This window comes from Rhinopithecus roxellana, chromosome 10 (assembly GCF_007565055.1).
Source record: "Rhinopithecus roxellana isolate Shanxi Qingling chromosome 10, ASM756505v1, whole genome shotgun sequence".
Classification (NCBI taxonomy): domain Eukaryota; kingdom Metazoa; phylum Chordata; class Mammalia; order Primates; family Cercopithecidae; genus Rhinopithecus; species Rhinopithecus roxellana.
In genome coordinates, this window is record NC_044558.1 from 81694446 (window position 1) to 81722075 (window position 27630).

At 44.1% G+C, this 27630-nt stretch overlaps 1 protein-coding gene across 1 annotated transcript in view; it reads right to left on the reverse strand.

Annotated features, from left to right (window-relative positions):
- DNAH10 (dynein axonemal heavy chain 10) overlaps nucleotides 1–27630 on the reverse strand; it is a 184638-nt gene that overhangs the window by 89905 nt on the left and 67103 nt on the right. The window contains 8 exon segments of the mRNA XM_030938911.1: nucleotides 2070–2253; nucleotides 2359–2628; nucleotides 7578–7801; nucleotides 10418–10651; nucleotides 13528–13650; nucleotides 15717–15950; nucleotides 17971–18124; nucleotides 21803–22014. Coding sequence (XP_030794771.1) covers nucleotides 2070–2253; nucleotides 2359–2628; nucleotides 7578–7801; nucleotides 10418–10651; nucleotides 13528–13650; nucleotides 15717–15950; nucleotides 17971–18124; nucleotides 21803–22014 — 1635 coding nt within the window.

A 27630-nucleotide genomic window follows, 5' to 3' on the forward strand; every position in this document is an offset into this window, starting at 1 on the left:
TGACTACAGGTGCAGAATAGAGAAAAAATGTGGTGGTTGCTTTCATGTGTCAACTTGACTGGGCCACAAGATGCCCAGGTAGCTGGCTAAACATTATTTCTGGGAGTGTCCATGAGTGTGTTTCAGGAAGAGAAAAGCAGATGACCCTCCCCAAAGTGGGTGGGCCTCCTCTAATTCGTTGAAGACCGAACAGAACAGAAGGATGGAGGGAGGTTACATTGGTGCTGCCTGACTGCTTGAACCAGGGCACTGGGCTTCTACCCTTGGCACCTCAGGTTCTCAGGCCTTCAGACCCAGACAGGCATCTACACTATTGGCTCTCTCACTGGTAGAACTTCAAACACTACTGGCTTTCCTGGTTCTCCAGCTTGCAGATGGCAGATTGCGAGAGTAATCAGACCCTATCATCACATGAGTCAATGCCTCATAATAAATCTCTTCCTAAATATCCAGATAGATGGATGGATAGATGGATGGATGGATGGATGGATGGATGGATGGATGGATGGATGGATGGATGGATAGACGGATAGATAGATAGATAGATAGATAGATAGATAGATAGATAGATAGACAGATAGATGGAATAGATGATAGATAAAACAGATGATAGATAGGGATGATGGATGGGTAGAGACAGAGAGAGAGAGTAGATAGATAGACAGACAGACAGACAGATAGGATGGACGGACAGATACATGGGTGGATGGATGGATAGATAGATAAAATAGATGATAGATAGGGATGATGGATGGTAGAGACAGAGAGAGAGAGAGATAGAATAGATGATAGATAAAATAGATGATAGATAGGGATGATGGATGGGTAGAGATAGAGAGAGAGAGAAAATAGATAATAGATAGATAGATAGATAGATAGATAGATAGATAGATAGATAGACAGATAGACAGGATGGATGGATAGATAGATACATGGGTGGATGGATAGATAGATACATAGATGGATGGATGGATGGATGGATGGATGGATGGATGGATGGATAAGATAGATAGATAGATAGATAGATAGATAGATAGATAGATAGATAGATAGATAGACAGACAGATAGATAGATAGATAGATAGATAGATAGACAGACAGACAGAGACAGATCGATAGACAGAGAGACAGACAGACAGACAGACAGATAGACAGACAGACAAACAGCTAGCTATGTCCTACTGGTCCTATTTCTCTAGAGAACCCTAACCAATACAGATAAGATGACACTCTTTTTCTCAAAAACAAAGGACTTTATCACAGCACAGGAGGCAGCATGGGCTTCCTGTTTTCACTCATTCCCTTTATCCCCGTCCCCCTAAATCCCATAGGGTGATGTGGAGACGGGCCCAGGTGCATGCCACACCCACAGTGGGTGTGAGTCTCAGCTGAGAAAATGTGAGCCTAAGAGACCACCAATCTAGCCAGTTGCAGCGGTGCGTGCTATAGTCCTAGCTACTCGGGAGGCCAAGGTGGGAGGATCACTTGAGGCCAGGAGCTCAAGGCAAGCTTGGGCAACATATCGAGACCTCATCTCTAATTTATAAAAAGAAAAAAAGAAAACTAGCAAGCATCTGACAAACAGTCTTGGGGGTTGCTTGCCAACCTGCCCAAACTCTGCCTGGATGGATGTATTACCTTCATTTCCTGTACAGCAAACAAGTTTACCTTCTGTCCTGGAGGAAGACGCTATCCCTACCATCCAAGGCTGTTCACTGGAACAGATATATTCTGGAATAAAAGCTGTCACAAGACGTACAAAACCACATCACACCTGCCCTAACAGTCACCATCTTTGACATTTCTGCATTTTCCCATTGGCCTCTACTGATACCCACTGACACACCATTACCTAGGGGCCAGTGTAGCAGCGGCTAAGCATGGCCACACTTACATCCCAATCCCAAATGGTGACAATCAGGTCACATCCCGAATGGAAAAGCTTTTCCAGATTTCAAAGCAACAATCTCCCCTGCTATTTCAATCACAGCAGTCATCACGCCTCAAGCTTAGAGAAAGTGCCGCACCCCAAGGTAAGCGGTAACCACAAGCGCCAGGCCGACAGTCACCTGGGTGAGCGTCAGGTAAATCCGGTCGGTGAGGGGCGTGATGACCAGCCTGCCGTTCAGACCCATGTACTCATATCCGTAGCCAAAGGTTCCCGTGCACTGGCGGATGTTCAGCTCATCCGGCTCCCGGTCCCAATAAAACCGCAACTGACTTTCCCATTCAAACTCTCGGGCCTCCAGGATGCTGGACCGCAAGAAAGGTGGAGGAGGAAGTGGAATCCATTGAGACAGACCAGCGGACCACGAAGGGTCCCTTTTGAAATGCCAGTGCCCCCCGGAAAATGCTCACCTGCCTCTTATGAAAGAATCAACTATGTCTCTGGCGTGCACGTCAATGATGAGAACAGTGTTGTATTTTTTCCTGTCGTTTTTGCTCAGGGGCATGGTGATGCGCGTTACCAACTCATCGATCTGTCGGTGCATTTTCCTGCCGTAGTTCTTCATGGCCTGCTTCTCCCCTTTTTGCACTTTGTGGAAGACGTCTTCCACCTCCCAGGTCCACCACACCTGGCTGGCAGCCAGCACCACCACGCCTTGGTACAGGAGCATCCAGTCGACTCTGCAGAGAATGCACACGTGTAAGAGGCTCTGATCAATCCAGGGACTGGTACCCAAAACAGTCCTTTCAGGAATTTATTTCTTTGATCTGGAATAGGGAGGGCAAAGTAAAGGCTTCAGGTAAGCAAGTGCCTACATTTGTTTACCTAAGTAAGTCAGAGGAGTAAGACTTAGACAGGAGTAAGATGTTACCTATCTCTGACTAGGTAGTAAAATTCCAGGCCGAGGGTGCCTCTCTCCACAAAAAATGTTGCAAGTACCTGACTGCATAGAAAGATGCCAGATCATGGCTGGGTGCGGTGGCTCACGCCTGTAATCCCAGCACTTTGGGAGGCCGAGGCAGGCGGATCACAAGGTCAGGAGTTCAAGACCAGCCTGGCCAACATGGTGAAACCCCATCTCTACTTTAAAAAAAATACGAAAATTAGGCATGGTGGCACGTGCCTGTAATCCCAGCTACTTAGGAGGCTGAGGCAGGAGAATCGCTTGAACCTAGGAGGCGGAGGTTGCAGTGAGCCAAGACCACATCACTGCACTCCAACCTGGTGACAGAGCGAGACTCCATCTCAAAAAAAAAAAAAAAAAAAAAAAAAAAAGAAAGAAAGAAAGAAAAGAAAAGAAAAGGAAAAGAAAGTTGCCAGATCACTTTTTCAATGTTTTGGGCCAGTCATGGTAGCTCACACCTATAATCCCAACATTTTGGGAAGCCAAGGCGGAGGATCACTTGAAGCCGGGAGTTCAAGACCAGCCTGGGCAACATAGCAAAACCCTGTCTCTACAAAAAATAAATTAAAAACTACCCAGGCATGATGACGCACGCCTGTAGTCCCAGCTACTCCAGGGGCACTGGAGCCCAGAAGTTGGAGGCTGCAGCGAACTACAGTTGTGCACTGTACTCCAACCTGAGTGACAGAGCAAGGCCCTGTCTCTAAAAAATAAATAAAATAAAATAAAATAAAATAAAATAAAATAAAATATTTGATTAAGGTTTTCAAACTTACTTAGTATTTGGGGTTTATTGTAAGAAGTAAAAAAAAATTCCAGGCTGGGCATGGTGGCTCATACCTGTAATCCTAGCATTATGAGAGGCCAAGCTGCGGCAGATTGCTTGAGCTCAGGAGTTTGAGACCAGCCTGGGCAACACAGTAAAACCTTGTCTCTACCAAAAATATAAAAATTAGCCAGATGTGGTGGCACATGCCTATAGTCCCCACTATTCAGGAGGCTGAGGTGGGAGGATTGCTTGAACCCAGGAGCTCAGGGCTTCAGTGAGCCGAGCTCACATCGCTGTACTGTGGCCAGGGCAACAGAGTAAGACCCTGCCTCAAGAAAGAAAATTAAAATTCCAACAAAGAATTTCATAATCTCTGACCACACTGCCCAGGTTTGCAGGCCAGGTTGTATCATGCTTTTGAATTTTTGCCAGTCTGAAAGGTGAAACGAAACATCTCATCCTCCCTTAATGTACAGATCCTGCTGAGTCGGGGGTTTCTCCTCTTTTCATATGTTTGGATTTCCTCTACCAAGGCACTAACTTACATAGCTTGTGATTGCCTTGAAACACATTTAGGCAAAGCTCTTTTTCTAAACTGCACTTAAAAAATAATGGACTCAGAGCTATAAATGCCTGATATGGTTGGGCTCCATGTCCCCACCCAAGTCTCAACTCCACTTGTAATCCCCATAACCCCCAGGTGTTGAGGGAGGGACCTGGTGGGAGGTGATTGGATCATGGGGGCGGTTCCCCCCATGCTGTTTTCATGATACGGAGTGAGTTCTCATGAGATCTGATGGTTTTATAAGTGGTTGTTAGTTCCTCCTTCTCTCTCTTTCTTGCCACCATGTGAAAAAGGTACTTGCTTTGCCTTTGCCTTCTGCCACAACTGTAAGTTTCCTGAGGCCTCCCCAGCCATGCGTAACTGTGAGTCAATTAAACCTTTTTCTTTATAAATTACCCAGTCTTGGGTATTTATGTATAGCAGTGTGAAAACGGACTAATACAATGCCAATACTGGAAAAGTGACTTTGGGTTACTACAGTTATTATCTTGATGACCTACAGTTAATGGCAAAATAAATTTAAAAGAGTATGAGGCCGGGCGCGGTGGCTCACACCTATAATCCCAGCACTTTGGGAGGCCGAGACTGGCGGATCACCTGAGGTTGGGAGTTCAAGACCAGTCTGAACAACATGGCAAAACTCTGTCTGTACTAAAAATACAAAAGTTAGCCAGGTGTGGTGGTGGGTGCCTGTAATCCCAACTACTCGGGAGTCTGAGGCAGAAGAATCGCTTGAACCTGGGAGGCGGAGGTTACAGTAAGCTGAGATCGCGCCATTGCACTCCAGGCTGGGTGACAGAGCGCGACTCTGTCTCAAAAAATAAATAAACAAATAAATAAATAAGTAAGAAAAGCAATAAAAAGAACATTGACCTTTGTTGTCTTCTTTAAAATTCTGCAGTGCAGCTAAAACCTAAAGATTACTTATATCCATGATTCCTACACATCAGGAGAGAGACAACAAAGATTACGAACACCCAGAGGATGACACTGAAATGACGAGCAAAGATGGGCCTTGCAAAGAACATGACAAACCTAGAATCAGAAACAGGGAGAGGTGGCAGCTGAGGCCACAGGATCAGAGAAGATTAAATGACCAGGGCAAAGCTAAGAAATCCCAGGACACTGGTGTTTCCTGGGACTAGATACAGCTGGCCTTAACTTCTCAGTGATGCCACACGTATCAGCTCAAATAAATCAACATGCTCATGTCAACTATTCTCCCTGTTGGAAGCAACAAGTTCATGTGCTCAAAGGCGCATTGGGATGAGAAAAATATCTTTTTCAGTCCATCAGGCTGAATTCCCTTACTCTTTTCCACCAACTAAGAACTGCCAAACGTAGCAATGCCCTAGCAAAGTGGTAGCTATCATGCAAATAAAATCAACTGATGCTGACTTAAAATTCATAGTATTTTGAGCATGAAAGAGACTTTAAAACATTCAGCGATTAATACATACAGAAGGCAGAGATTTCTGTCTAGTCTGGTTTTGAAATAGCATCTAGCATAGTGAATAGCCCAGAGCAGGGGTTGGAGAAATATTGGTTAAATGAATGCTAGGGCCACCTCCTATCAACTCGCAAGACTAACTGTCAAATACTCAGGAATTTTGCAAGCTGGTTGTTAAACCACTTACTGTTATTTCATTGAGCTTTGAAATCAGCCATGGCAGGAATATTTGCACCATGGAAATTGGCAAATACTTTAAATCAAAGCTTTAAAAATCTTTTTTTCCAGACATTCAGTTTACCAGCATACCACTGAACATATCTACATAAAGATGCTAACAAATTTTTTATATGCCTCAGTACCTCGGAAACAGCAGGATCATAATCAAATAAATATTATGCTGTTCTCTGATAATTTTTTAAGTAGATGTTTGCATTTTGCAAAATCAAAAAGGCAGTGTACAAAATCAAGAGGATGGTGTTCCCATAATAACAAGAAAGATTTTATGTCTGCATCAAGGCCCTGCCAAATATACTCCAACTTTAAGGGGGATCCTGCCTCAATCTAACAGAACAAGTTAGCCAAAGAGGCTTTCTGTATTTCTAGTTGAACTGCACTCAGGTGCTAGGAGCAGGCAGGGCTCAGCATGATATCCTGAAGCCTCTCTAGCCACAAAAATCTTTCTATGCAGTAGAAATTCAGTAATATTTTAGAAACAACGTTACATACACACAATCCTACTAAACACCTCGTTTCTGGTGGTTCACTAAGTCAGCGGGTCACACGCTAAGGGTGCTGGGAATCCCCTGGGAGCTTGCAAAAACACAAATCCTCAGGCCCCACCCCCAGAGTTCTGATGCACAGGCGCAGGCTAAGACCCAAGAATCAGCATTTCTAACAATCGCAGGGGCCCTGTGCTGTCACCAGGGGGCACACTTTCAGAGTACTGCCCGGTGTGATCATTTGAAGACTGCTATCTTTTTTTTTTTTTTTCATTTTGTTTTGTTTTGTTTTTATTACAGAAATGGATATACCCATACCAAATGGAGAGGGGATGAGTATGTAATAGAGATAGGGCCCTTTTCTTGGAGCAATGTCTGTAAGGAGATGAGTAGGAAAATTACCAAAAATCACAGGCATCCTGAAATGACTCATAGATGTAGCAGACAAGATCTCAGGACAGGTCAGTTTCTTACTTTGGGATCTATTTCTTTCATGCTTAAAATAATTCCAATGTCATAGGTAAAATTCAGTACCCATCCGGCTATAAATCCTCCAGATTCTCACAATCGTTCTTACGATAACATCAGATTTCTTGCCCAGAGTCTTGCTTGTGCATTTGAATTTCATTTAAATTTTGAGAAAATACTGCCCTATCTTACCATGATTCTTCCCATCTTCATAGTATTATCAGAATTTATTTTGAATTTTCTCTCCTCGTTAAAGAAAAAAAAAGGCAGCTCGCTTCGGCAGCACATACACTAAAGACTGCTAGCTTGCCCGGGTGCAGTGGCTCACACCTGTAATCCCAGCACTTCGGGAGGCCAAGGTGGGAGGATCACTTGAGCCCAGGAGTTTGAGACCAGCCTGGGCAACACAGTGAGACTCCCTCTCTACAAAAAAGTACAAAATTAGCCAGGCGTGGTAATTCCCATGCCTGGTAGTCCCAGCTACACTGAAGGCTGAGGTGGGAGGATCTCTTGAACCCAGGAGGTCAAGGCTGCAGTGAGCCATTGTGCCACTTTACTCCAGCCTGGGTGACAGAGCAAGACCCTGTCCCAAAAAAATAAAAATAAAGACATCTATCTGTCCACTAATTACCTATTGCAAAATAATAAAACCTCATTTGGAATGTCAGTCAATCTACTCCAAGCCCTTAAAATTAATCCATTATGACTACGAATAGGATAGAGCAATGCACGTTCATATTCACAGACTTGCCTGCTTCTGTCTTCACAGTATCTAAAAATAGCCTCTTTGGTAATTAGTCTATTAGTTCTTCTCATTTCATTCAAAACTGCCGTCATCCAGTCCTCCACACGCCCTTCGGCCCGCACGATCTTCCGAAACTCCATGACTTCTCCTTCTGCTGAAATCATCGCGGACACCAGTTTTTCTCCACTATCGCCGTCGTTAAACCTCAGCGATGCTATGTTGTCGTACATCTGCAAAACAGGGAGAGGCGGCCCTGTAAGACCTGCACTGAGTTCTGGAATCAAAGACCAGCCAGCAGTGCTTCATCCAGCAGAGCTGCCACAATGAAAGCAATGGCAACCATTGAGCCGAGATCACAGGCAAGATGGATGTCGTTCACCCACCTGTGTGCTCATCCGAAAGACACTTATTGGGGACTTTCATTTACTCTACACTGTGCAAAGATCTGTGGAGGATTGAAAACAGAAAGAAAAAGAAGACAGACTCTGTCCCTAACCCTGCTGGAGTGGGGAGATATCTGGACACAGGAGCCAGTGGAACGTGGAGGAGGCAGAAGGGTGATTAACACCCCAGGCTGGGGAACAGAGGCCTGTGGTGGAATCCCAGCTTCCCCACTATCCAGTTGAGCAACTATGGGTGAGTTGCTCCTCCTCTCTCTGCCTGGAATAAACATAATCATGGCACTTACCAAGGTGGGCTTGGGAGAATCAAATGAAACCATGTGAGTTGAATGCCAGCACACTGTTAAACACGTGGCATTTGCTGATTATTATCATTGTTATTAATTAGAATAACATTTAGGACAATGGGTCCTTTAGGGCCCACCATATAGTACAAGGCACTCGCAAATCAGAGAGGAGAGGAAGGCAACAAATAGACTTTAAAGAATAAAATCAGAGGTCTCCAAAAGAGGCAAACAGTAAATGAAGTATTCCTGATACTATATTTTTCTGTAACAGTAAAATACTTGTTTACAAAAGTGGAAGCAGAAGGCCAGGCACAATAGCTCATGGCTGTAATCCCACCACTTTAGGAGGCTGAGGCAGGAGGACCGCTTGAGCCCAGGAGGTAGAGGCTGCAATGAGCTGTGATCACACCACTGACTCCAGGCTGGGCAACAAAGCAAGGCCCCATCTCAAAAAAAAAAAAAAAAAAAAAAAAGAAACAGAATCCTTTGAGAATTTCTCAAAGGAAAAACATGCAGTCAAAAACATGAATTTTACATTAAGAAGGAAGTCAGCATTAATTAAACAGAAAGTATGGAAGAAAACACTTGTTCCTAAGTGCTCTGTTAATTTGGAATGGAGGAATTACCCTGCAATACTGATTCTCAACCGGGGATGATTTTGCCACCAGGGGACATTGGCAATGTCTGGAGATGTTTCTGGTTGTCATAACTAGGGAGGGGGTGCTACTGACATCTAGTAAGTTGCGATCAGGGATGCTACATAATATCCTGTAATGCACAGGACAGCACCCACGGCAAAGATCATCCAGCCCCAAATGCCAGTAGTGCCGAGGCTCAGAGCCCCTGCCCGGGCTGACGCTAGATAAAGAGCTTTGATTAGCAGGCCAAAGATCATGTCTGGCCAGCCTCTGTTCGCCATCACAAGGCACAGTTTTCTCTGTTGTTTCCTGCCATTCCAGAAATGGTTCATGGATACATATACATTTATTTAAAAAGTATGAAATTATGGTTTGGAAGGAATCATAACAAATTCATGACAGTGGCGGGCGCCTGTAGTCCCAGCTACTCGGGAGGCTGAGGCAGGAGAATGGCGTGAACCCAGGAGGTGGAAGTTGCAGTGAGCTGAGATCGCGCCACTGCACTCCAGCCTGGGTGACACAGTGAGACTCCATCTCAAAAAAAAAAAAAGAAAGTAGAGGAAGTATGAATGGGGATGGGGACAAAGAGTATTGCAAATCTGTACAACTTTACAAAAAAAAGACACAAACCAAATATGACTAAATGGTAACACGTGCCAATTCTGGGTAGTGGAGAGGGTTGTTTAGCCAACATTGCAAAGCAGGCACTGTTCAAAGTGCTTTATAAATAGTAACTCATTCCATCTTTATAGCAGCTCCACCGAAACAGGTAACTATTGGGGTTATGTCCGTTCACAGATGAGGAAACTGATGTCCAGGGAGATCAAGTAACTTGCCGAAGGTCACACAGAAACTCAGAATAGAGCAAAGATTTGAACCCCAGCCGTCTGGTTCTAGAGTCCATGTGTGAAACCACTATCCTCTAATGCCTCTCTGTTTAATATATTAGTCTTCATATATTTCTGTATTTTTTATTTTTAATTTTTTTTAGTTTATAAAAGGAAAGGTTTTGGACTGTGGAAAAAGCGCTGAATCTGGTGTGATTTCAGACTGAGTGAATATCGTCAGGCTTACGCTTCAAATTAAAACTCCAGGGCTGAGTGCAGTGGTTCACACCTGCAATCCCAGCACTTTGGGAGGCTGAGGTGGGAGGATCGCTTGAGCTCAGGAGTTAGGGACCAGCCTGGGCAACATAATGAGACCCCATCTCTCCAAAAAAATATATAAAAAATAGCCAGGCATGGTAGTGTGCACTTGTGGTCCCAGCAACTCAGGAAGCTGAGGTGGCAGATCACTAGAGTCAGGGACGTCGAGGCTGCAGTGAGCCACGAACTGCACCACTGCACTCCAGCCTGGGCAACAGAGCCAGACCCTATCTCAGAAAACAAACCAAAAACCCAACTCTAACAACATTTCAGTCTTAACCTTTTGGGTTGAACCTCATGGCAAAGGGAACCAGGGAGGACCGAAGGCGGTTCTAAGGCTTACACGGGGAGCCCCTGCCCACCCAGAGGGCCAACCTTGATCATGTGCTCCTGGACGCAGAGTGGGTCACTGCTCCCCAGAATGCTGAGCAGCTCATCGTCAGAAATGAAGAAGAACCTCGGGAAAGCGTTTCTCTTCGAATCTAAGTAGTCGTTGAGGCTTTTCTGGCATTTCTCCAGGCCCTCGCTGACATTCTGTAGGTCGCTGAGGCGGTTTGGGGCTTCACAGCACCTCTTGATCACGGGGTCTTTTAAGGTCTCGCCCATGATCTGGACCAGGACAGAGGAGAGCCATCAAGCAGGGTGAGCAGGGAGAGCAGACACACTGTTTTTGACCCCCAACAGGCACGCGCCAGAGCCCAGGCACAGCAGAGACCAAACTGACAAGCTGCCCAATGCCATCGGCTTTCAGGGGATCAGTTTATCATTTTTAAACATGCGTATCCTTAGCACCTTCTGACATACTACATGTAACTAACTGGTTTCTGGTTTTTCTTTTCGTTATCCCATAAGGCGGCCAGCTGCACGGGGAAAGGATTTTTTGTTTTGTTCACTGATGGGTTCCACCCCACCCTACAGCAGTGCTTACACCCAGTAACCCAATCAACATTTGCTGAGTAAAGGAAGCTGGCAACTCCACCGTGAGCGATTTGTATATACAGAATATTCACAGCAGCTTCTTCACCACAGCAGAAAAAGAAAGAAATAGCCTCAATGTCCAGCAACAGGTCAGTCATCTGCTGTGAGTGATAATTTCGATGTTTATTTATTGAAATACGTCAAGTTGTTCAATGAAAATAGCCAATGATATTGGTAAGAATGATTCTAGTTTCATGCCTGTAAACCCAGTGCTTTGGGAGAGTAAGGCAGGAGGATCGTTTGAGGCCAGGAGTCTGAGACCAGCCTGGGCGATAGAGCAAAACTCCATCGCTACTAAAAAAAAGAAAAAAAAAAACCTTTTTTTTTTTTTTAAGTTAGCTAGGTGTGGTGGTGCACACCTGTAGTCCCAGCTACCTGGGAGGCCAAGGCGAGGATCATAGGAGCCCAGGAGTTGGAAGCTGCAGTGAGCTATGATCACTGGGCCACAAAGCAAGACCTCGTCTCTTTAAAAAAAAAAAAAAAAAAAAAAGAATGATCCTATTTTGTCGAATGTTATTTATTTATCTATATATATTTGTATGTTTGTGCAGGAATAAACATTCCGGAAAGCTACATGCTCAACTGTGAAAATGGTTACCCTGGGCAAGGGGATGATAGGTACTTTTTTCTTCCTTTCTTTTTTTTCTTGGCTTTTTGTAATTTCTAAAGCATTCTGTAATGAATTGATACTTGTCATGTTCTTCTTCTTCTTTTTTTTTTTTTTTTTTTGAGGCGGAGTCTCGCTCTGTCGCCCAGGCTGGAGTGCAGTGGCCGGATCTCAGCTCACTGCAAGCTCCGCCTCCCGGGTTCCCACCATTCTCCTGCCTCAGCCTCCCGAGTAGCTGGGACTACAGGCGCCCGCCACCTCGCCCGGCTAGTTTTTTGTATTTTTTAGTAGAGACGGGGTTTCACTGTGTTAGCCAGGATGGTCTCGATCTCCTGACCTCGTGATCCACCCGCCTCGGCCTCCCAAAGTGCTGGGATTACAGGCTTGAGCCACCGCGCCCGGCCTTTTTTTTTTTTTTTTTGAGGCAGAGTCTCACTCTGTCACCCAGGCTAGAGTGCAGTGTCGACATCTCAGCTCACTGCAACCTTCACCTCCCGGGTTCAAGCAATCCTCCCACCTCAGCCTCCTGAGTAGCTGGGATTACAGGCATGCACCACCACGTTTGGCTAATTTTTCTGTATTTTTAGAAGAGATGGGGTTTCACCACATTGGCCAGGCTGGTCTCGAACTCCTGACTTCAAGTGATCGCCCACCTCGGCCTCCCAAAGTCCTGGGATTACAGGTGTGAGTCACCGTGCCCGGCCTGATATGTGTTGTATAATTCTTTTAAGTTTAAAAAAAGAGCTTATGCAAATGGGTATGAAACAATTATAAACGCTAGTGGATAAAAGAGACCAAAACATGAACTGGCCACCTCTAATTAAAGAACACAGCAGCAAAGCTAAGTAGCAAAATACCCAGGCTTTGAGAGCAAATGAGCTGGGTTAAAATCCCAGCCACACTAACGACCAGCCACTGTGATGACCAGTCCAACCCTTTCTGGAGATGACTTTAAAATACACACACCCTTTCACGGGCAATTTGCTTTCTAACAATCTATCTTAAGATATTCACTCTAACTATGGAAAAAGCATTAGGCAAGAACCTGCACATTATTTATGAAAGCAAATAACTCTGTTCAAACAAAATGTCAAATTACTAGAGAATAATCAACTAAACTAATGTCAGCCCACTCACTGGAATATAGAGAGCCATGAAAATATTTCCTCAGATGACTTCCTAATATGAAATGTTTCTCATAATATTAAGAGAAAATTATGACATAAAGTTGTACACAATATGATTACAATTATGCTTTTTAAATGTATACACATAGGAAAAAGATAAAAGGAATATGTTGACATGTTAAAGTGACAGAACCATGAGAGATACATTTTTCCACTGTTCTACGTTTTCAAAATATTTTAAACAAGCAAATATTGCTTTTATAATAAATGTAAAAAAGATTCAGTGTCATACGCCAGCAGCTAAAAATCAAATGGGAATTTTTACTAGACAGATTAGGGTCATAAATAATGACAGGAAAAATTCAGAAGCTACTAGTGGGCCGGGCAAGGTGACTCATGCCTGTAATCCCAGTGCTTTGGGAGGCTGATGTGGGAGAGTCACTTGAGGCTAGGAGTTTGAGACCAGCCTGGACAACGTAGCAAGATCCTATCCCTGTAAAAATGTTTTAATTAGCTGGGCATGGCAGCACATGCCTGTAGTCTCAGCTGTTTGGGAGGCTGAGGTAGGAGGATCTCTTTAGCCCATGAGTTTGAGGCTACAGAGAGCCATGATCACATCACTGCACTCCAGCCTGGGCAACGGAGCAAAACCCTGTCTCTAAAAAATGAGAGAGAAGCTACCAATGGAGAAAATACAATGTGCAAATAAAAAAGTACAAACATCTCAAAACACTGCCCTTCTTTCATTACTAAAATACAAGTGAGTCACTTGCCCTTTTAAATACTCTATCGATGTTGTCAAACTTTTTTGCCTCTTCCGGGAGTTGTGATCTTATATCTCCACCAATAAAAATACTTTCAAGATACATCCATTTTCTCTGAACCAACATCCAAATCTGTAAATGTACAAAAGGTCAGTGTCAGCAGGTGTTATCAGATACCTCCAGGAATGGATGGCAAAGCCCCACCCTGACACAGGACAGACCCAAATCAACCCAGGTGGAAGGACCTTCCAGGCAAGGTGACAGAGTGAGCACCTGCATGGCCAGCTCCCCTCCACTCCAATGAATGTGAATGACGAGGAAAGCATAACTAATGGCCACGCTCTAAAGCAAAAGAAAGCTCTCCATGAAGCCCAGCACAGGTAGGAAAACGTCTAGTTATGAGAAGGGGGTGAAGCCTGTGACCCACAACAACTAAGGACAGGCCATGCCAAAGTCATGCAAAAAGTGAGCCAAGTACCATGTGCCCAGCAAGTCCACTCCTAGGTATTGACTCAAAAGAAGTGAAAACAGGGACTCAAGCAGTTGTACATGAATGCTGACGGCAGCGCTGTTCACAATAGTCAAAGGGTGAAAACAACCCAAATGTCTATCAGTCAATGAACAGAAAAACAACATGTGATCAATCCACATGATTTAATATTATTGGGCCATAAAAAGGATGGAAGCACTGACACACGCTAAAACACGGATGAACCTGGAAAACATCATGCTAAGTGACAAAAGTCAGACGTAAAGGATCATATATCGTGTCATTCCACTTATATGAAATACCCAAAATAGGCAAATCCATTGACACAGAAAACAGACTGGAGGTTGCCAGATGCTGGGGTGAGGAGATGGGTAGGGAGCGACTGCTTAAAGGGTACTGGCTTTTCTTTTGGTTTGACGAAAATCTGGAACTAGAGGTGGTAGCTGCACAACACTGTGAATGTACAAAATGTCACTGAATTGTGCACTTTACAATAGCTAGTTTTATGTTATGTAAATTTCACCTCAATAAAAAATTTTTTTGACTGAACATGGTGGCTCATGCCTGTAGTCCCAACACTTTGGGAGCCCAAGGTGGGCAGGTCACTTGAGGTCAGGATTTCAAGACCAGCCTGGCCAACATTGTGAAACCCCATCTCTACTAAAAATACAAAAATTAGCCAGGCATAGTAGCACATGCCTGTCATCCCAACTACTCTGGAGGCTGAGGCAGGAGAACCACTTGAACCCAGCTGGCAGAGGTTGCAGTGAGCCGAGATGGCGCCACTGCACTCCCACCTGGGCGACAGAGCAAGACTCCATCAAAAAAAAAATGTTTTTAACTCACAAATTAAAAAACCGTGCTATATCCTACATATGAGCTTCCGCTAACACAAAGTCATAGACAAAACAAACAAATGAACAAAAAAGCAAGGCAAGGAAGCCCAGGCATGAGGGAGGCCTGATCACACACTTGGCCAGTGAACCAGACCTGGCTTCATCCCACCCAAGGCTTGGATTGTGGCCAAAAACAAGGTGCTTGCCTGTGGTCTGGGGAGGAAAAAAAGGCAACTGCACAAAAATGGTGCAGTGAGCCTGGGTTGCTCCCAGAGGTCTGGACAAGTGTTGCCCAAAAGGAAGAAAGCCCCAAACCACCTACTATAAGACCTTACTACATCCCAGTGTGACAGGCCCCAGGTTAAAGAGGCTGCAAGAACAGATGACAAAGTGAAGCAAACACAAGAAAAAAAAAAAATACATGTGAGATGAGCTAGAAAAAAAAACCGAAATCACACAGAGGAAAACCCACCACCATAAAAGAGAATCAACAGGCATTTAAAAAACAAGTGTAGAGAAATCTGAAAAGGAATGTAAAATAAATGCTTCTAATTGTCAGCGTCATCAAGGAGGCAAAAGCATCCTTGCAACAAGAACAGGACAGTATCAAAGAAAAACAGAGATATACGAAAAAGAAGCAATTAAGAATCTTGGAAATGAAAATCATTCACTAAAATAAAAACTTAGATCAATTCCTTTGATCATGCACTCTTGCCCTCAACATAAATCAAGACAAAAAAGTATGAAAGAGGATCATTTGTTTCTAAGCACAAAATATCCTCATATAAAAGTTCTAAGCACAAAATATCCTTATATATAAGCTACTGCTATGCACTGGCTCTAATCCATCTTCTGTTCATCTTTTCTCTCACCTCAATGACTTCTCCTATTAGAGAAAGCGTTTTTTCCCATTTGTGAACAGTTTGCAGAAAAGGCCCCACAAATCTGCTTCCTGAGATGCTCTGCAGGTTGAAAGTGTTGTCATCAAGAGACTGAATAATTTCGTCAACAGAACCCAGGATGTAGCCTCGCTCCTGTGTGCCTTTGTAATACTTGACTACAGTGAATTTCATATTTTCCCACGTGTCTAGGATTTCCTTCACAGCCTGTTCAGGAATAGAAAAAGAATGATTCAGGCACATGAACTGAAAAGACCGAGCCCCAACCCAAAAACACCTGCCTTAGCTTGCTTTTGGCTAACAACGCAATTGGAGTCCTGGGTCTGTTTCCTGAAAAGTTGGGATTCTGTTATGGTAATAATAGTCACCTATCAAGCATTTGCTATGTGGCAGGTAAGCATGTCACATACATGATCTCATTCAGTCTTCAAAGCAAATACCTCAAATTATATTGGTAGGGATTATTATCACCCACATTTTACAGAGATGGCAACTGAGACTCAGACATGAGGCTTAGCTACTGAGCCCCAGAAACAGGATCTAAACCTCACAGTCTGCCCCCGAAGCCTGCACAGTTATGAGATCCTGCCCCTGTGCTTACTCTACTGTCACAAAAAACAAATTACAAAGTGATATGTCTCTTATGATTCCATATTCAAAACAATCTGTATCGAGGCAGGGGGCGGTAGCTCATGCCTGTAATCCTAACACTTTAGGAAGTCAAGGTGAGCAGGTTGCTTGAGCCCAAGAGTTCATGACCAGCCTTGGCAACACAGGGAGACCCCGTTTCAAAAAAAAATCTGTATCAATACAGATGTATATGTGTATACATATGTACGTGTGTACATTATATGTATATTATGCATACGTTTGGTATATTGTGTACACTGTGTGTATATGTATACATGTGTGTATATTGTGTGTACATGTGTATATTAGGTACATTGTACATTGTATGTATATGTATATGTGTGTACATTATATGTATGTGTGCATATTAGGTACACTGTGTGTACATTGTGTGTATAAGAATACATAGTGTACATTATGTGTACATGTATATATTAGGTACACTGTGTGTACATTAGGTGCATATGTACACATGTATATACATTATGTGTATATGTTAGGTATGCTGTGTGCACACTGTATGTATATTTTGTGTGTTTCCATGCATATGTGTCTACATGTATATACATGTGTATATATACATGTGTGGTATACTATGTACAGTCATGCACTGCATAAGGACATTTCAGCCAGTGATGAATCTCATATACAATGGTGGTCCCATAGGATTATTAGACCATATTTTGGCTGTACCTTCTCTATATTGAGATACACACGTACTACTAGGTTACAATGGCTGACAGTACTCAATATAGTCACTTGCTGTACAGGCTTGCAGTGTAGAGCAATAGGCTCTAGCCAACAGCCTAGGTGTGCAGTAGTCATCCCAGCTAGGTTTGTTTGCACAAACATGAATCAACTCAGGAGACATTTCTCAGAATGTGTCCCCACCATTAGGTGACACATGACTGTATACATGTATGTGCATGTATGTGTAGGGGTATGTGTATGTGTGTACCTGTGTATGTGTATGTTTGTGCACACAAATGCATGGGCGTATATGCACATATGTGAGTAGTATGTGTGTATGCATATGTATATGTGTGTGCATGCATTTTGAAGTAGGGAAAGAAATACACTAAAAAGTTAATAATTTTCAAGTGGTGGGATTATGAATTTTTTTCAATTTTCTACCATCAATATCTATTACTTCTATTTAAAAATCAATGGCAAAATAAATAAATAAAAAAATAAGAAAAATTTTTTTAAACAATGGAAAATGAAACTACAATTGGGAACAATAAAAAATTTAATTAAAACAGAAATTGTATTTAATATAATTCTTTATTACTGAAGTACAGCAGGTACTAAAGCAAATATGTTTTCTCTTTTCTGTTTGTTTTTCTTCTTTGAGACAGAAAATGTCTCACCCTGTCACCCAGGCTGGAGTGCCATGGTGCGATCACAGGTCACTGCAGCCTCCACCTTCTAGGTTCAAGTGATCCTCCCACCTCAGCCTCCCAAGAAGTTAGGACTAAAGGCATGCCACCACACCCAGCTAATTTTTTTCTTTTAGTAGAGATGAGGTCTCCCTATTTTCTTTTTGAATTAAAAGAAGACTCTGTTTTCTCCAGCCTGTTTTTAACTGAAGTCTTACCTTCTCAATGGCAACCTCCTTGATTGCTGCTGTGACAATCTCATTGAGAACATCCGTGTGTTTGTGCAGTTCCATAGCAAACATATTTTCCAGGGTGAACGTTTCGGTCATTTCAAAAAAGACAGACGTTTTTTCCATAAGTTCCTTCCAATGCCTGAAAGCACATCAGCATTCAAATCTTTATGCTTACTGAGTTTAGTGAGGAGTTAGATTATTCCCATTTAAATCACAGGACAAATCTCACTTTGTAAACTTCTTATAATGAAATTCTGAAACATGAGGACATCACTGGAAATATATTCCCAAAGTTCTCCAAAATCCCAGTGGCCTCCAGAGTTAAACCTGAAAACAATGTATCGCAAAACACTATATACACTAGTCTTGACAGCCATCTCATAAAATATACAACTTTTAATTATTGGGAACTGCTTCTGTCATAGTCTCTCAACCAATGACCTCAATCTCTGTTGAATCACTCAGTCTTTTTGAGAGCCTCATGTAAATTATGAGTGCTCGTGCATTTGATAAATATTTCAGTGCTGACTCCATGCCAGGCAGTGGACTGGGATACAGAGTTACCAAGGGCAACACCCCTAGCTTCAGGGAACCTGCCATTTACTTGGGGAGACATACAACAAAAAATAAACAAACACATAAACTAAATAATGACATAGGGTTTTGAGTACTATGAGAAAACCACAGCGTGCCAGAGGAGGGACGAAGGGGCCCGTTCAGACGGGACAGTCGGGGCAGACTCCTGTGCACACAGACACAACAGAGGCAGCTCTACTGTACACTTGACTGGCCTACCTTTAAGGTTTACATCTGGCCTGTGAATTTGCCCATGTTTTGGTTCTGTGTGTATGGAATGGGTGTGAGTAAGGGAGCTAAGCATGATGCTAGACAGCAAAACGCCATGGACCCAGCACGTGAGCAGCAAGTGTCAAATCACTGAGTGTTGTTGTAAACACACACACACACACACACACACACGGCCATGGAAGTGGTCAGAAAAGAGGCCCGACTGGTTCATCGGTCTCTGAACCCCCTGGCCTAGCACAGCACTGACAGGAAGGAGGGTGTCAGAACTGAAACTGAGGGGTAAGTGTCATCAGTGCCTGCTCTGTGGCTTATGGTCACTTGCTTTTTATTTTTTTTCCCCTTTGCCCATGAAGCTGAAGTCCTCATCACTGAATGCTGAAACTTACCCTTCACCAGCTACCATGGATAACATTCACAGGCACCATGGCGATGATCGCTTCGGTTGTTTTTCAGGAAGTTGAGCCAACTCCTCTGTCCAGTTCCAACTGGTTGAGACCACTGACCTTGCAACTGGGCCTGTGCAAGTGTCCCAGAGGTGGCCTTTTGATGTTGGAAGGCCAAAAACTCTACCCTCAGGCCACGCTGACACCCCCATTTTCTGTGCCTATGTCCTGTGAAAGCTGTGAACCCCAGCTACACTTGTTCAGAATGAACCTGTTACTTCCTTTTTCCCACCACCAACCACCTTCCCCCTCGACTTCAACCACCCCACTCCCCTAACCCCTAAACATCCCTAAGCCTTATCTTCAGGGAGGCAGATGTGAGGGCTGCTCGCCTGCCTCCTTGCTTGGCGGCCTTGCGAATAAATCTTTCTGTTTTGCAAAACCCATGTCATGGCGATTGATGGACTGCATGTGGGCAGAGCGGACCTGGGGCCAGCCTGTGACATAACTCTGGTGGTGGGTTAGAGGGTCCACACTCAACACGACACAGCCGTGAGTCACTGAGAGAGAGTAATTCCCTCTCCAGTTCCCACCCAGTCCTTTCAATTATAGTAAATTACATCGAAGGGAAAGTCTCCTCTTTGTGCTTCAGTGTGACAGAGCAGGAGCACCCTCATCTTGGACAAACACTGCCACTTTAAGGTCCAGCTCCCCTTTCTAGCCCATGCATTTCAAGGAAATCATTTCTCTTCTAACTACAAGCTGCCAGAAAGAGCAGACAGGAAAACACAGATAAGACAGCTCGGGCACAGAGGGAGGAGAGAAGGAAGTCTCTTGGGTAACGGCCAAACTTCACCCTCATACAATGGGCCCCAGTAAAACAGTGGACCTTAATAAGCACATTCCTTTCCCTTCAGGTGCACTAAGATAGGGGAGCTAAAAGCAGACTCGGTGGGTATGCTTGCAGCCGCAGAAAAATGCATGGGAATAGATACACAACTCTCCCTCCCAGATAAGCACAACAAAGAGACACAGAAGCAGTCCAAACCTCTGATAAACTCTCCTACCCTAAATCCTTAAAAACTCTCAGTCTGTAAGAGAGTGTGGCTCTGACCTAACTTGGCCAGAATCCCCTCTCAGGTTTGTTTTCTCTAAAATAAACCTGTTTTGACTGGCGAGCCACCTTTTGTGTTTCTTTCCTCTTTCTTTAATTCTTACACTGTGTCCTCAGCCCCTCCCCAGGGTCATTCACTTTCCTTAGAGCGAAGGCCTCTGGCTCAGAGACAGGCAACTGTTTTGAGCTAGTTTTATATATATATATAATTACTTTCTATTTCTGGCAAGAGTTTTTGGTTTTCTCTTTACAGTGGTGGTGTAAGTTTCTTTTTAGAATAACATTCATTTCCATAAAAAAGAAACTGATAGGAAGAAAAATATAAAGCCATGATAGCATAGATGATACTCAGATCTGACAAAAATGATGAGACAGGACCAAAGTTTGAGAAACACTGGGTTATGGGATCATAAAACTGGGAACGTTAGCTTAGAAAATGCCTACTTCTACCTAGTTTTACAGATGAGGAAACTGAAGTCTGCAAAGGTAAAGGTGAGGGTGAGTGCTACAGGGAAGCCAGCAGACAGTGAAAAGAGGGCTGAGACCCCAAGTCACTGGGGCCTGAGGGCTGCCTGCTCCTTGTTGAGAGGTAGAGACAGGTGTAATAACATGTGTTGAAGACAAGCCAGCACTTATGAGAGACTTTCTCAATGTGAACTCAAGGATGGGAAGGGAACCAAAGAAGGCATGACTTTCTCACTAAGGAAAATGAAGTCATTTGATGTCACAGCATGACTAGATGACCATACTTTGGAAAACATGACAGAGGAATAGAGAAACACATGAGCAGGAGCATAACTCACAAATTAGGACTGTAACTCCTACTAATTCATGTCTGTGTGGCGCCATCACCAAATAAACACAGACCCATGCATAGGAGCCTTCTCTGTCCCACCCACAGGGCTGGCTATCCCATCAGTATGGCGGCCACAAGCCACAGGTGGCTACGGAGCACTCGAAATGGGGCAAGCCCAGGTTGAAATAGGCTATAGGTGTAAAATACACATTGTGCTTCAACATATTTTTTAAGAAGAATGTAAAATATCCCATGAATAAATGCTTCATGTTGATTACATGTTGAAATAATGTTTGGGATATATTGAGTTAATTGAAATATACTATTAAAATTAATTTCACCTGTTTTTACTCTTTTACTGTAGCAGCTAAAAAACTGTAAATTACATATGTGAATCCCTTTCCATGTCTGCTGGATGGGGCTGATAGAGGCCACTTATTATACTTTTTTAAATCTTCAAGAAAAGCAACTGCAAATGCCACTTTGCACCTGCTGGGATGTTTCTTTTTTAAAAGAATCCTGTGGTTGACAGTTTTATAGACACTTTACATAGAAACAATATTATAGAACCGTGTCATGCCTATGTATAGCCCTGCAGCATTATTGAAATCTGTGCTTCATCAACAGACCTGAGCAAAGATAATGTACTGAGGGAAACAATTTTAACTAAAAGTTCCTCCCACGCTTTCACATCCGCGGACAGAGGACAAAACAAACCTGTCTCTTAGTGCCTCATGTTTCAAGTCAAGAAGCAAAGGAATTGAGTCTTTGAATGCCTTCATTTTTGCTTCCAAGTAGTAGGCCACTGATAAGCCACGGACTGACCGAGGTAGCTTTCTGAGAGCCCTGAGAAAACCTTCAATTCCTTCCTGGAGAATCTGCACATTTAGATTGATCCAAAGGGTCTGAGACCATTCTTCTTTTGCAACCTGGAAACATGCAAGAAACAACTCCATCAACAAAAACCCCTTTGGAAATGCAACAAGGAGAGCAAGTTCTTGACTCTGTCACATTCTGACATTTTAAAGTATTACCCATCTATCTATAACTACCTGAAATTCACAAACAAGGGGTTGACTACAAGGATCTAAAACAACAAGAAAAGGATTCCACTTTTTGTAAGCTTTTCCAAAAATAATGCTGCATCTGAGGATGTGTGGGATCCAGAAATATGTTTCCCCCCCCTTTTTTTTTTCTTTTTGAGACGGAGTCTCACTCTGTCGCCCAGGCTGGAGGGCAGTGGCACGATCTCAGCTCACTGTAAGCTCCGCCTTCCAGGTTCACGCCATTCTCCTGCCTCAGCCTCCTGAGTAGCTGGGACTACAGGCACCCACCACCACGCCTGGCTAATTTTTGGGGTTTTTTTTGTTTTGTTTTTTTGTATTTTTAGTAGAGATGGGGTTTCACCGTGTTAGCCAGGATGGTCTCGATCTCCTGACCTCATGATCTGCCCACCTTGGCCTCCCAAAGTGCTAAGATTAGAGGCATGAGTCACTGTGCCTGGCCTACATCTTCCTTTTCTAAAGACAAAAGTGAGAGGTATAAAGTAAGTAACAGGTTTTTTTTTTTTTTTTTTTTTTTTTTTTTTTTTTTTGAGACGGAGTCTTGCTCTGTCGCCCAGGCTGGAGTGCAGTGGCCAGATCTCAGCTCACTGCAAGCTCTGCCTCCTGGGTTTACGCCATTCTCCTGCCTCAGCCTCCCGAGTAGCTGAGACTACAGGTGCCCGCCACCAAGCCCGGCTAATTTTTTGTATTTTTAGTAGAGACGGGGTTTCACCGTGTTAGCCAGGATGGTCTCGATCTCCTGACCTCGTGATCTGCCCGTCTCGGCCTCCCAAAGTGCTGGGATTACAGGCGTGAGCCACTGCGCCCGGCCGTAACAGGTGTTTTTTAAATCAGGGAGTTGCTTGGGTCTTAAAGGATATACTTCATTCAGGTGCTGTCACAACTTGCTTCTTTTTCCTGATAAAAGAAGCTAAGGTTACAAAATATTTACACTTTAGATCACTAATCCAAGAATCTGTCTACAAACCATCAGGCTGAGGCTAAGAAGTGAGAATAAAACATGTTCCTACTTGATGATTATAAAGAGAAGATTTTCCTGTGTTATATTTTCCTGAGATTTCATGTAAAAATTACTTTTTTTTTTTTTTTGAGACAGGGTCTCACTGCCACCCAGGCTGTAGTGCAATGGTGTGATCACAGTTCACTGCAGCCTCAACCTCCTGGCCTCAAGTGATCCTCCCATCTCAGCCTCCTGAGTAGCTGAGACTACAGACACGCACCACCAGGCATGGATATTTTTTATTTTATTTTGCAGATAAAATAGGGGTCTTGTTAGGTTGTCTAGGCTGGCCTCAAACTCCTGGGCTCAAGCAATCCTCCTGTCTTAGCCTCCCAAAGTGCTGGGATTACAGGCATGAACCACCACACCTGGCCTATTTTTCTAATAGCTTTATTGAGCATTAACTGGTATATAATAAGCTGCCCATAACTAAAGGTACAATCTGCAAAGTTTTGACAGATGTGTATGCCTGTGAAAGCACCACCACAATCAAGATAGTGAACTCATTCGTCAACCTCAAAAGCTGCCCCATTTCCCTGTGTCATCACCCCTCCCATCCCTCTCCTCCTGTCCCTACCCCTAGTTAACCATGGATCTGCGTTCTGCCACCGTAAATTCGTTTGCATTTTCCAGGGTTTTATACGAATGGAATCATACAATATGCACTCCTCTGTATCTGGCTTCTTTCGCTCAGCATGACAATTCTGAGAGTCGCCCATGTTGTTGCGTGGATGCACTGATAACTGGTTCAGTCCTCTACCTTGCTGAGTAGTAGTATTCCGTGGTGTGGATAAGCCACAGCTTATTTATCCATTCACTTCATGGGCATTTGAGTTGTTTCTAGTATTGGGCTATTACCAGCAATGTTGTTTATGAACGTTCATGCAGAAGTCTGCAAGGATCATGCTTCCTCTTCCCTCGGGTATACACCTTGGATTCGCTCCATTTAGGCTTCCACGGCCACACTCCATTGATCCTTTCTTGTTGCAGTCACCAGTGGCCTCCATGATATGCAATGCTGTGGTCGATCCTCCATCCTCTTCTCACCTAGTCTATCAGCAGCATCTGGTGCAGTTGGCCAGTCCTACCTCCTGGAAATACGTTTCCAAGATGTCACACTCACCTGTTTGTTCTCCTACCACCTGAGCCACTCTTCCTCCTCCTCGTCTTTCCTTTTTTAGGGACATCTTCTCACGGCATTTAATGTTGGAGAGACCCAGGCTCAGCCCTCGCTCCTCTCTCCACCCACCCCACTCCCAAGTGTAGTGGGCTGAATAGCATCCCCTGAAAATGCACATCCTACCCAGAACCTCAGAATGAAGCCTTACTTGGAAAGAGGGTCTTTGCAAATGTAGTTAGGGTGAGGTCATACTGGATTAGAGTGGGCCCTAAATCCAATGACCAGAGTCCGTATAAGAAGAGAAAACAGACACAGAGGCACAGAGGGAAGACAGCCATGTAACAAGGGAGGCAGAGACAGGAGCGACGCAGCCACAAGCCACGGAACACCAAGGACAGTCAAAAGCCACCAGGAGCTGGAAGAGGCAGGAAGGAGCCTCTCCTGGAGCCCCCCGAATGAACACGGCCCTGCAGGCACCCTGATTTTGCACCCTTGGCCTCCAGAACTGTGAGGAGATACATTTCTGTTGTTTTCAGCCTCCTGGTCTGTATTCGTAATCATTTGTTCTGGCAGCCCCAGGAAACGAAGGCACCAGGTAAGCCCATCTGAACTGGTGGCTCAGTACCATCTGCACCTGGACACTCCCAATTCATACCTCCAGCTCTCCTCTGCGCTCCAGACAAATACATCCAAGTGCTTCCTCAACATCACCACAGGAACGTCCAGCAGACATCACCTTGCCCTGAATTCCTGATGTTCACCACCATCCCCAGATCTTCTTCCTGGAGTCTTCCCTTAAGAGTTGACTCCACACTTCCGGCTCCTCAGGCCAAAAACCTTGGAGTCTTCCTTGTTCTTTTGCTCTCACAACCCACGTCCACACCTCCAGGAGGTCCCACTGACTCTACCTGCAAACCAGATCCAGAATCCACCCATGCCTCCCAAGCTGCACCACTGCCACCCCGGGGTTATAACGACAGTTCCCTGCCCGGCCTCCCAGGAGCTACCCAGTGTGTCACTGAGAATCTTCTCAACACACAACCTTGAAAAGCAATTGCTAGGAAAAAATAAATTTCAAGGAGAGTGGAAGTCACTCCAGGTGATGAAATGTCCCTTAACATCCACAGACCAGAGTAGGGTGGGAGGACCAAGCCATGTCTCAACACTGGATTTTTTAAAATGCTTATTTGGCTACAGAAAAAAAAAAAAAAAAGCCAGAAAGAATAAGACCTAGTATTTGAGAGCATGGCGGGGTGACTATAGTCAATAAGAACTGTGTATCTTTAAATCACTAAAGGAGCATAATTGGATTGTTTGTAACAAAGGATAAAAGCTTGAGGGGATGGACACCCCATTCTCGGTGACGTGATTATTACATATTGCAGGCCCGTGTCAACACATCTCATGCATCCCATATAGACACCTACTACGAACCCAGAAAAATTAAAAATTAAAACACCACTTATTTTGACATATGTGTGGTTGTTCTCAGTTCTCATGATACCTTTCCTTTTAAAAGCTGAGGGTATGTTTTTCACTTTACAAATTTTTTGCCTAGTGCAGGCACCAGGTCTCATCACTTTCCACCCCATCTCTGGAATCTTCTCTCCTGTCTATTCCCTCCATAATTGTCCTAAAATGCAAGCTGCCATCCCTTCTGCCAGCACTGGGGGAGTGACCTGAAGGAGCCCCTGCCTGCAATCCCCCCGCTGAGGGACCAGAGTCCCTTCTGACGGCTCCATCTCCATCTCCACCACCGCTTCGCACATCCCAACCCCATTTTCTGGCGCATCCATGGTTGGTAAAGACATCAGTCTAGAGGAAAGGTTATGGACACATGATACAACTTCAAATCTCCTGTCTCTGCTCCTGCCCAACCCTCTGCCTGGAAAGCCTTGTTCTGCACCAGGCAAAACCTGTTCTGGTTCAGAGGCTCATCACAGGCCACCTCTTCAGCAGCACTCCCTGGGCCAGTGAGTCACTCTCCTTTCTCCTCTGCAATCTCAGGACTCTGTCCACCTCATTTCCAGCACACATCCTGGCGGCATGGTTATTTGTTCATATATCGGTGCGAAGGTGAATCTTGTGTGTCAAGCGGACGCTGGTGTGTCTGTGAGAGATACTGAGTGAGATGAGCATTTGCATCGGGGGACTGAGTAAAGCAGGTGGCCCTCCCCAATGTGGATGTTCTCACCCAATCCACTGCAGGTCTGAATAGAACAAAAGGCTGAGGAAGGCAGAATGCATTCTCTGTGCCTGTCTTCAAGCTGGGACGTCAGTGTTCTCCTGCATTCGGACTTGGACTAGGACTAGAATCTACACCATCAGCTCTCCTGGGTCTCCAGCTTGCCAACTGCAGATCGCGGGACTTCTCAGCCTCCATAATCATGGGAGCCAATCCCTCATCATAAATCTCATACATATAGGTATAGATTAGATAGAGATACGTAGATATACATTAGATATATATTAGAAATAGATATATAGATTAGATACAGATAGATATAGATTAGATAATGTAATACAGATATAGATTAGATATAGATATAGGTATACATACCGATTAGATACAGACAGATATAGACATAGACACATAGATCTCCTATTGATTCTGTTTCTCAAGAACCCAGACTAACATAGTCAGTCTCCCCTGGGGACTCAAGAAGGGCAGGAACAGGCAGACATGACTCCTTTTCTGGACCCCACACTCCAACCAGCACAGCACTGAGTTATGAAGAAACAAGTCAATAGATAAATGAATGAGTAGCATGAATTTGCATGGGAAACATATATCAATGAGAGGCACCCAAATGACATGACATTTGCAACTTTTATTTTTATTTTATTTTACTTTGTTTTTTTGTTGAGACAGTCTCACTCTGTCACCTAGGCTGGTGTGCAGTGGCGCGATCTCAGCTCACTGCAACCTCCGCCTCCCAGGTTCAAGCGATTCTTGTGTCTCAGCCTCCCATGTGCCACCATATCTGGCTAATTTTTGTATTTCTTAGTAGAAATGGAGTTTTGCCATGTTGGCCAGGCTGGTCTCGAACTCCTGGCCTCAAGTGATCCACCCGCCTTGCCTCCCAAAGTGCTGGTGGCTCACAGGTGTGAGCCACTGTGCCTGAACTTTTCTTGTATTTTTTAGTAGAAACGGGGTTTTGCCTTGTTGCCCAGGCTAGTCTCAAACTCTTGGCCTCAAGTAATCTGCCCATCTCAGCCTCCCAAAGTGCTGGGATTACAAGCATGAGTCACCACGCCTGGCTGACATTTGCAACTTTTAATCTCCGCTTGCAACTAAACAGTTTACCCCACACCTTAACCAAGCCCTTGACCTCCAAAGACAGTTTTCTTTCCTATGATG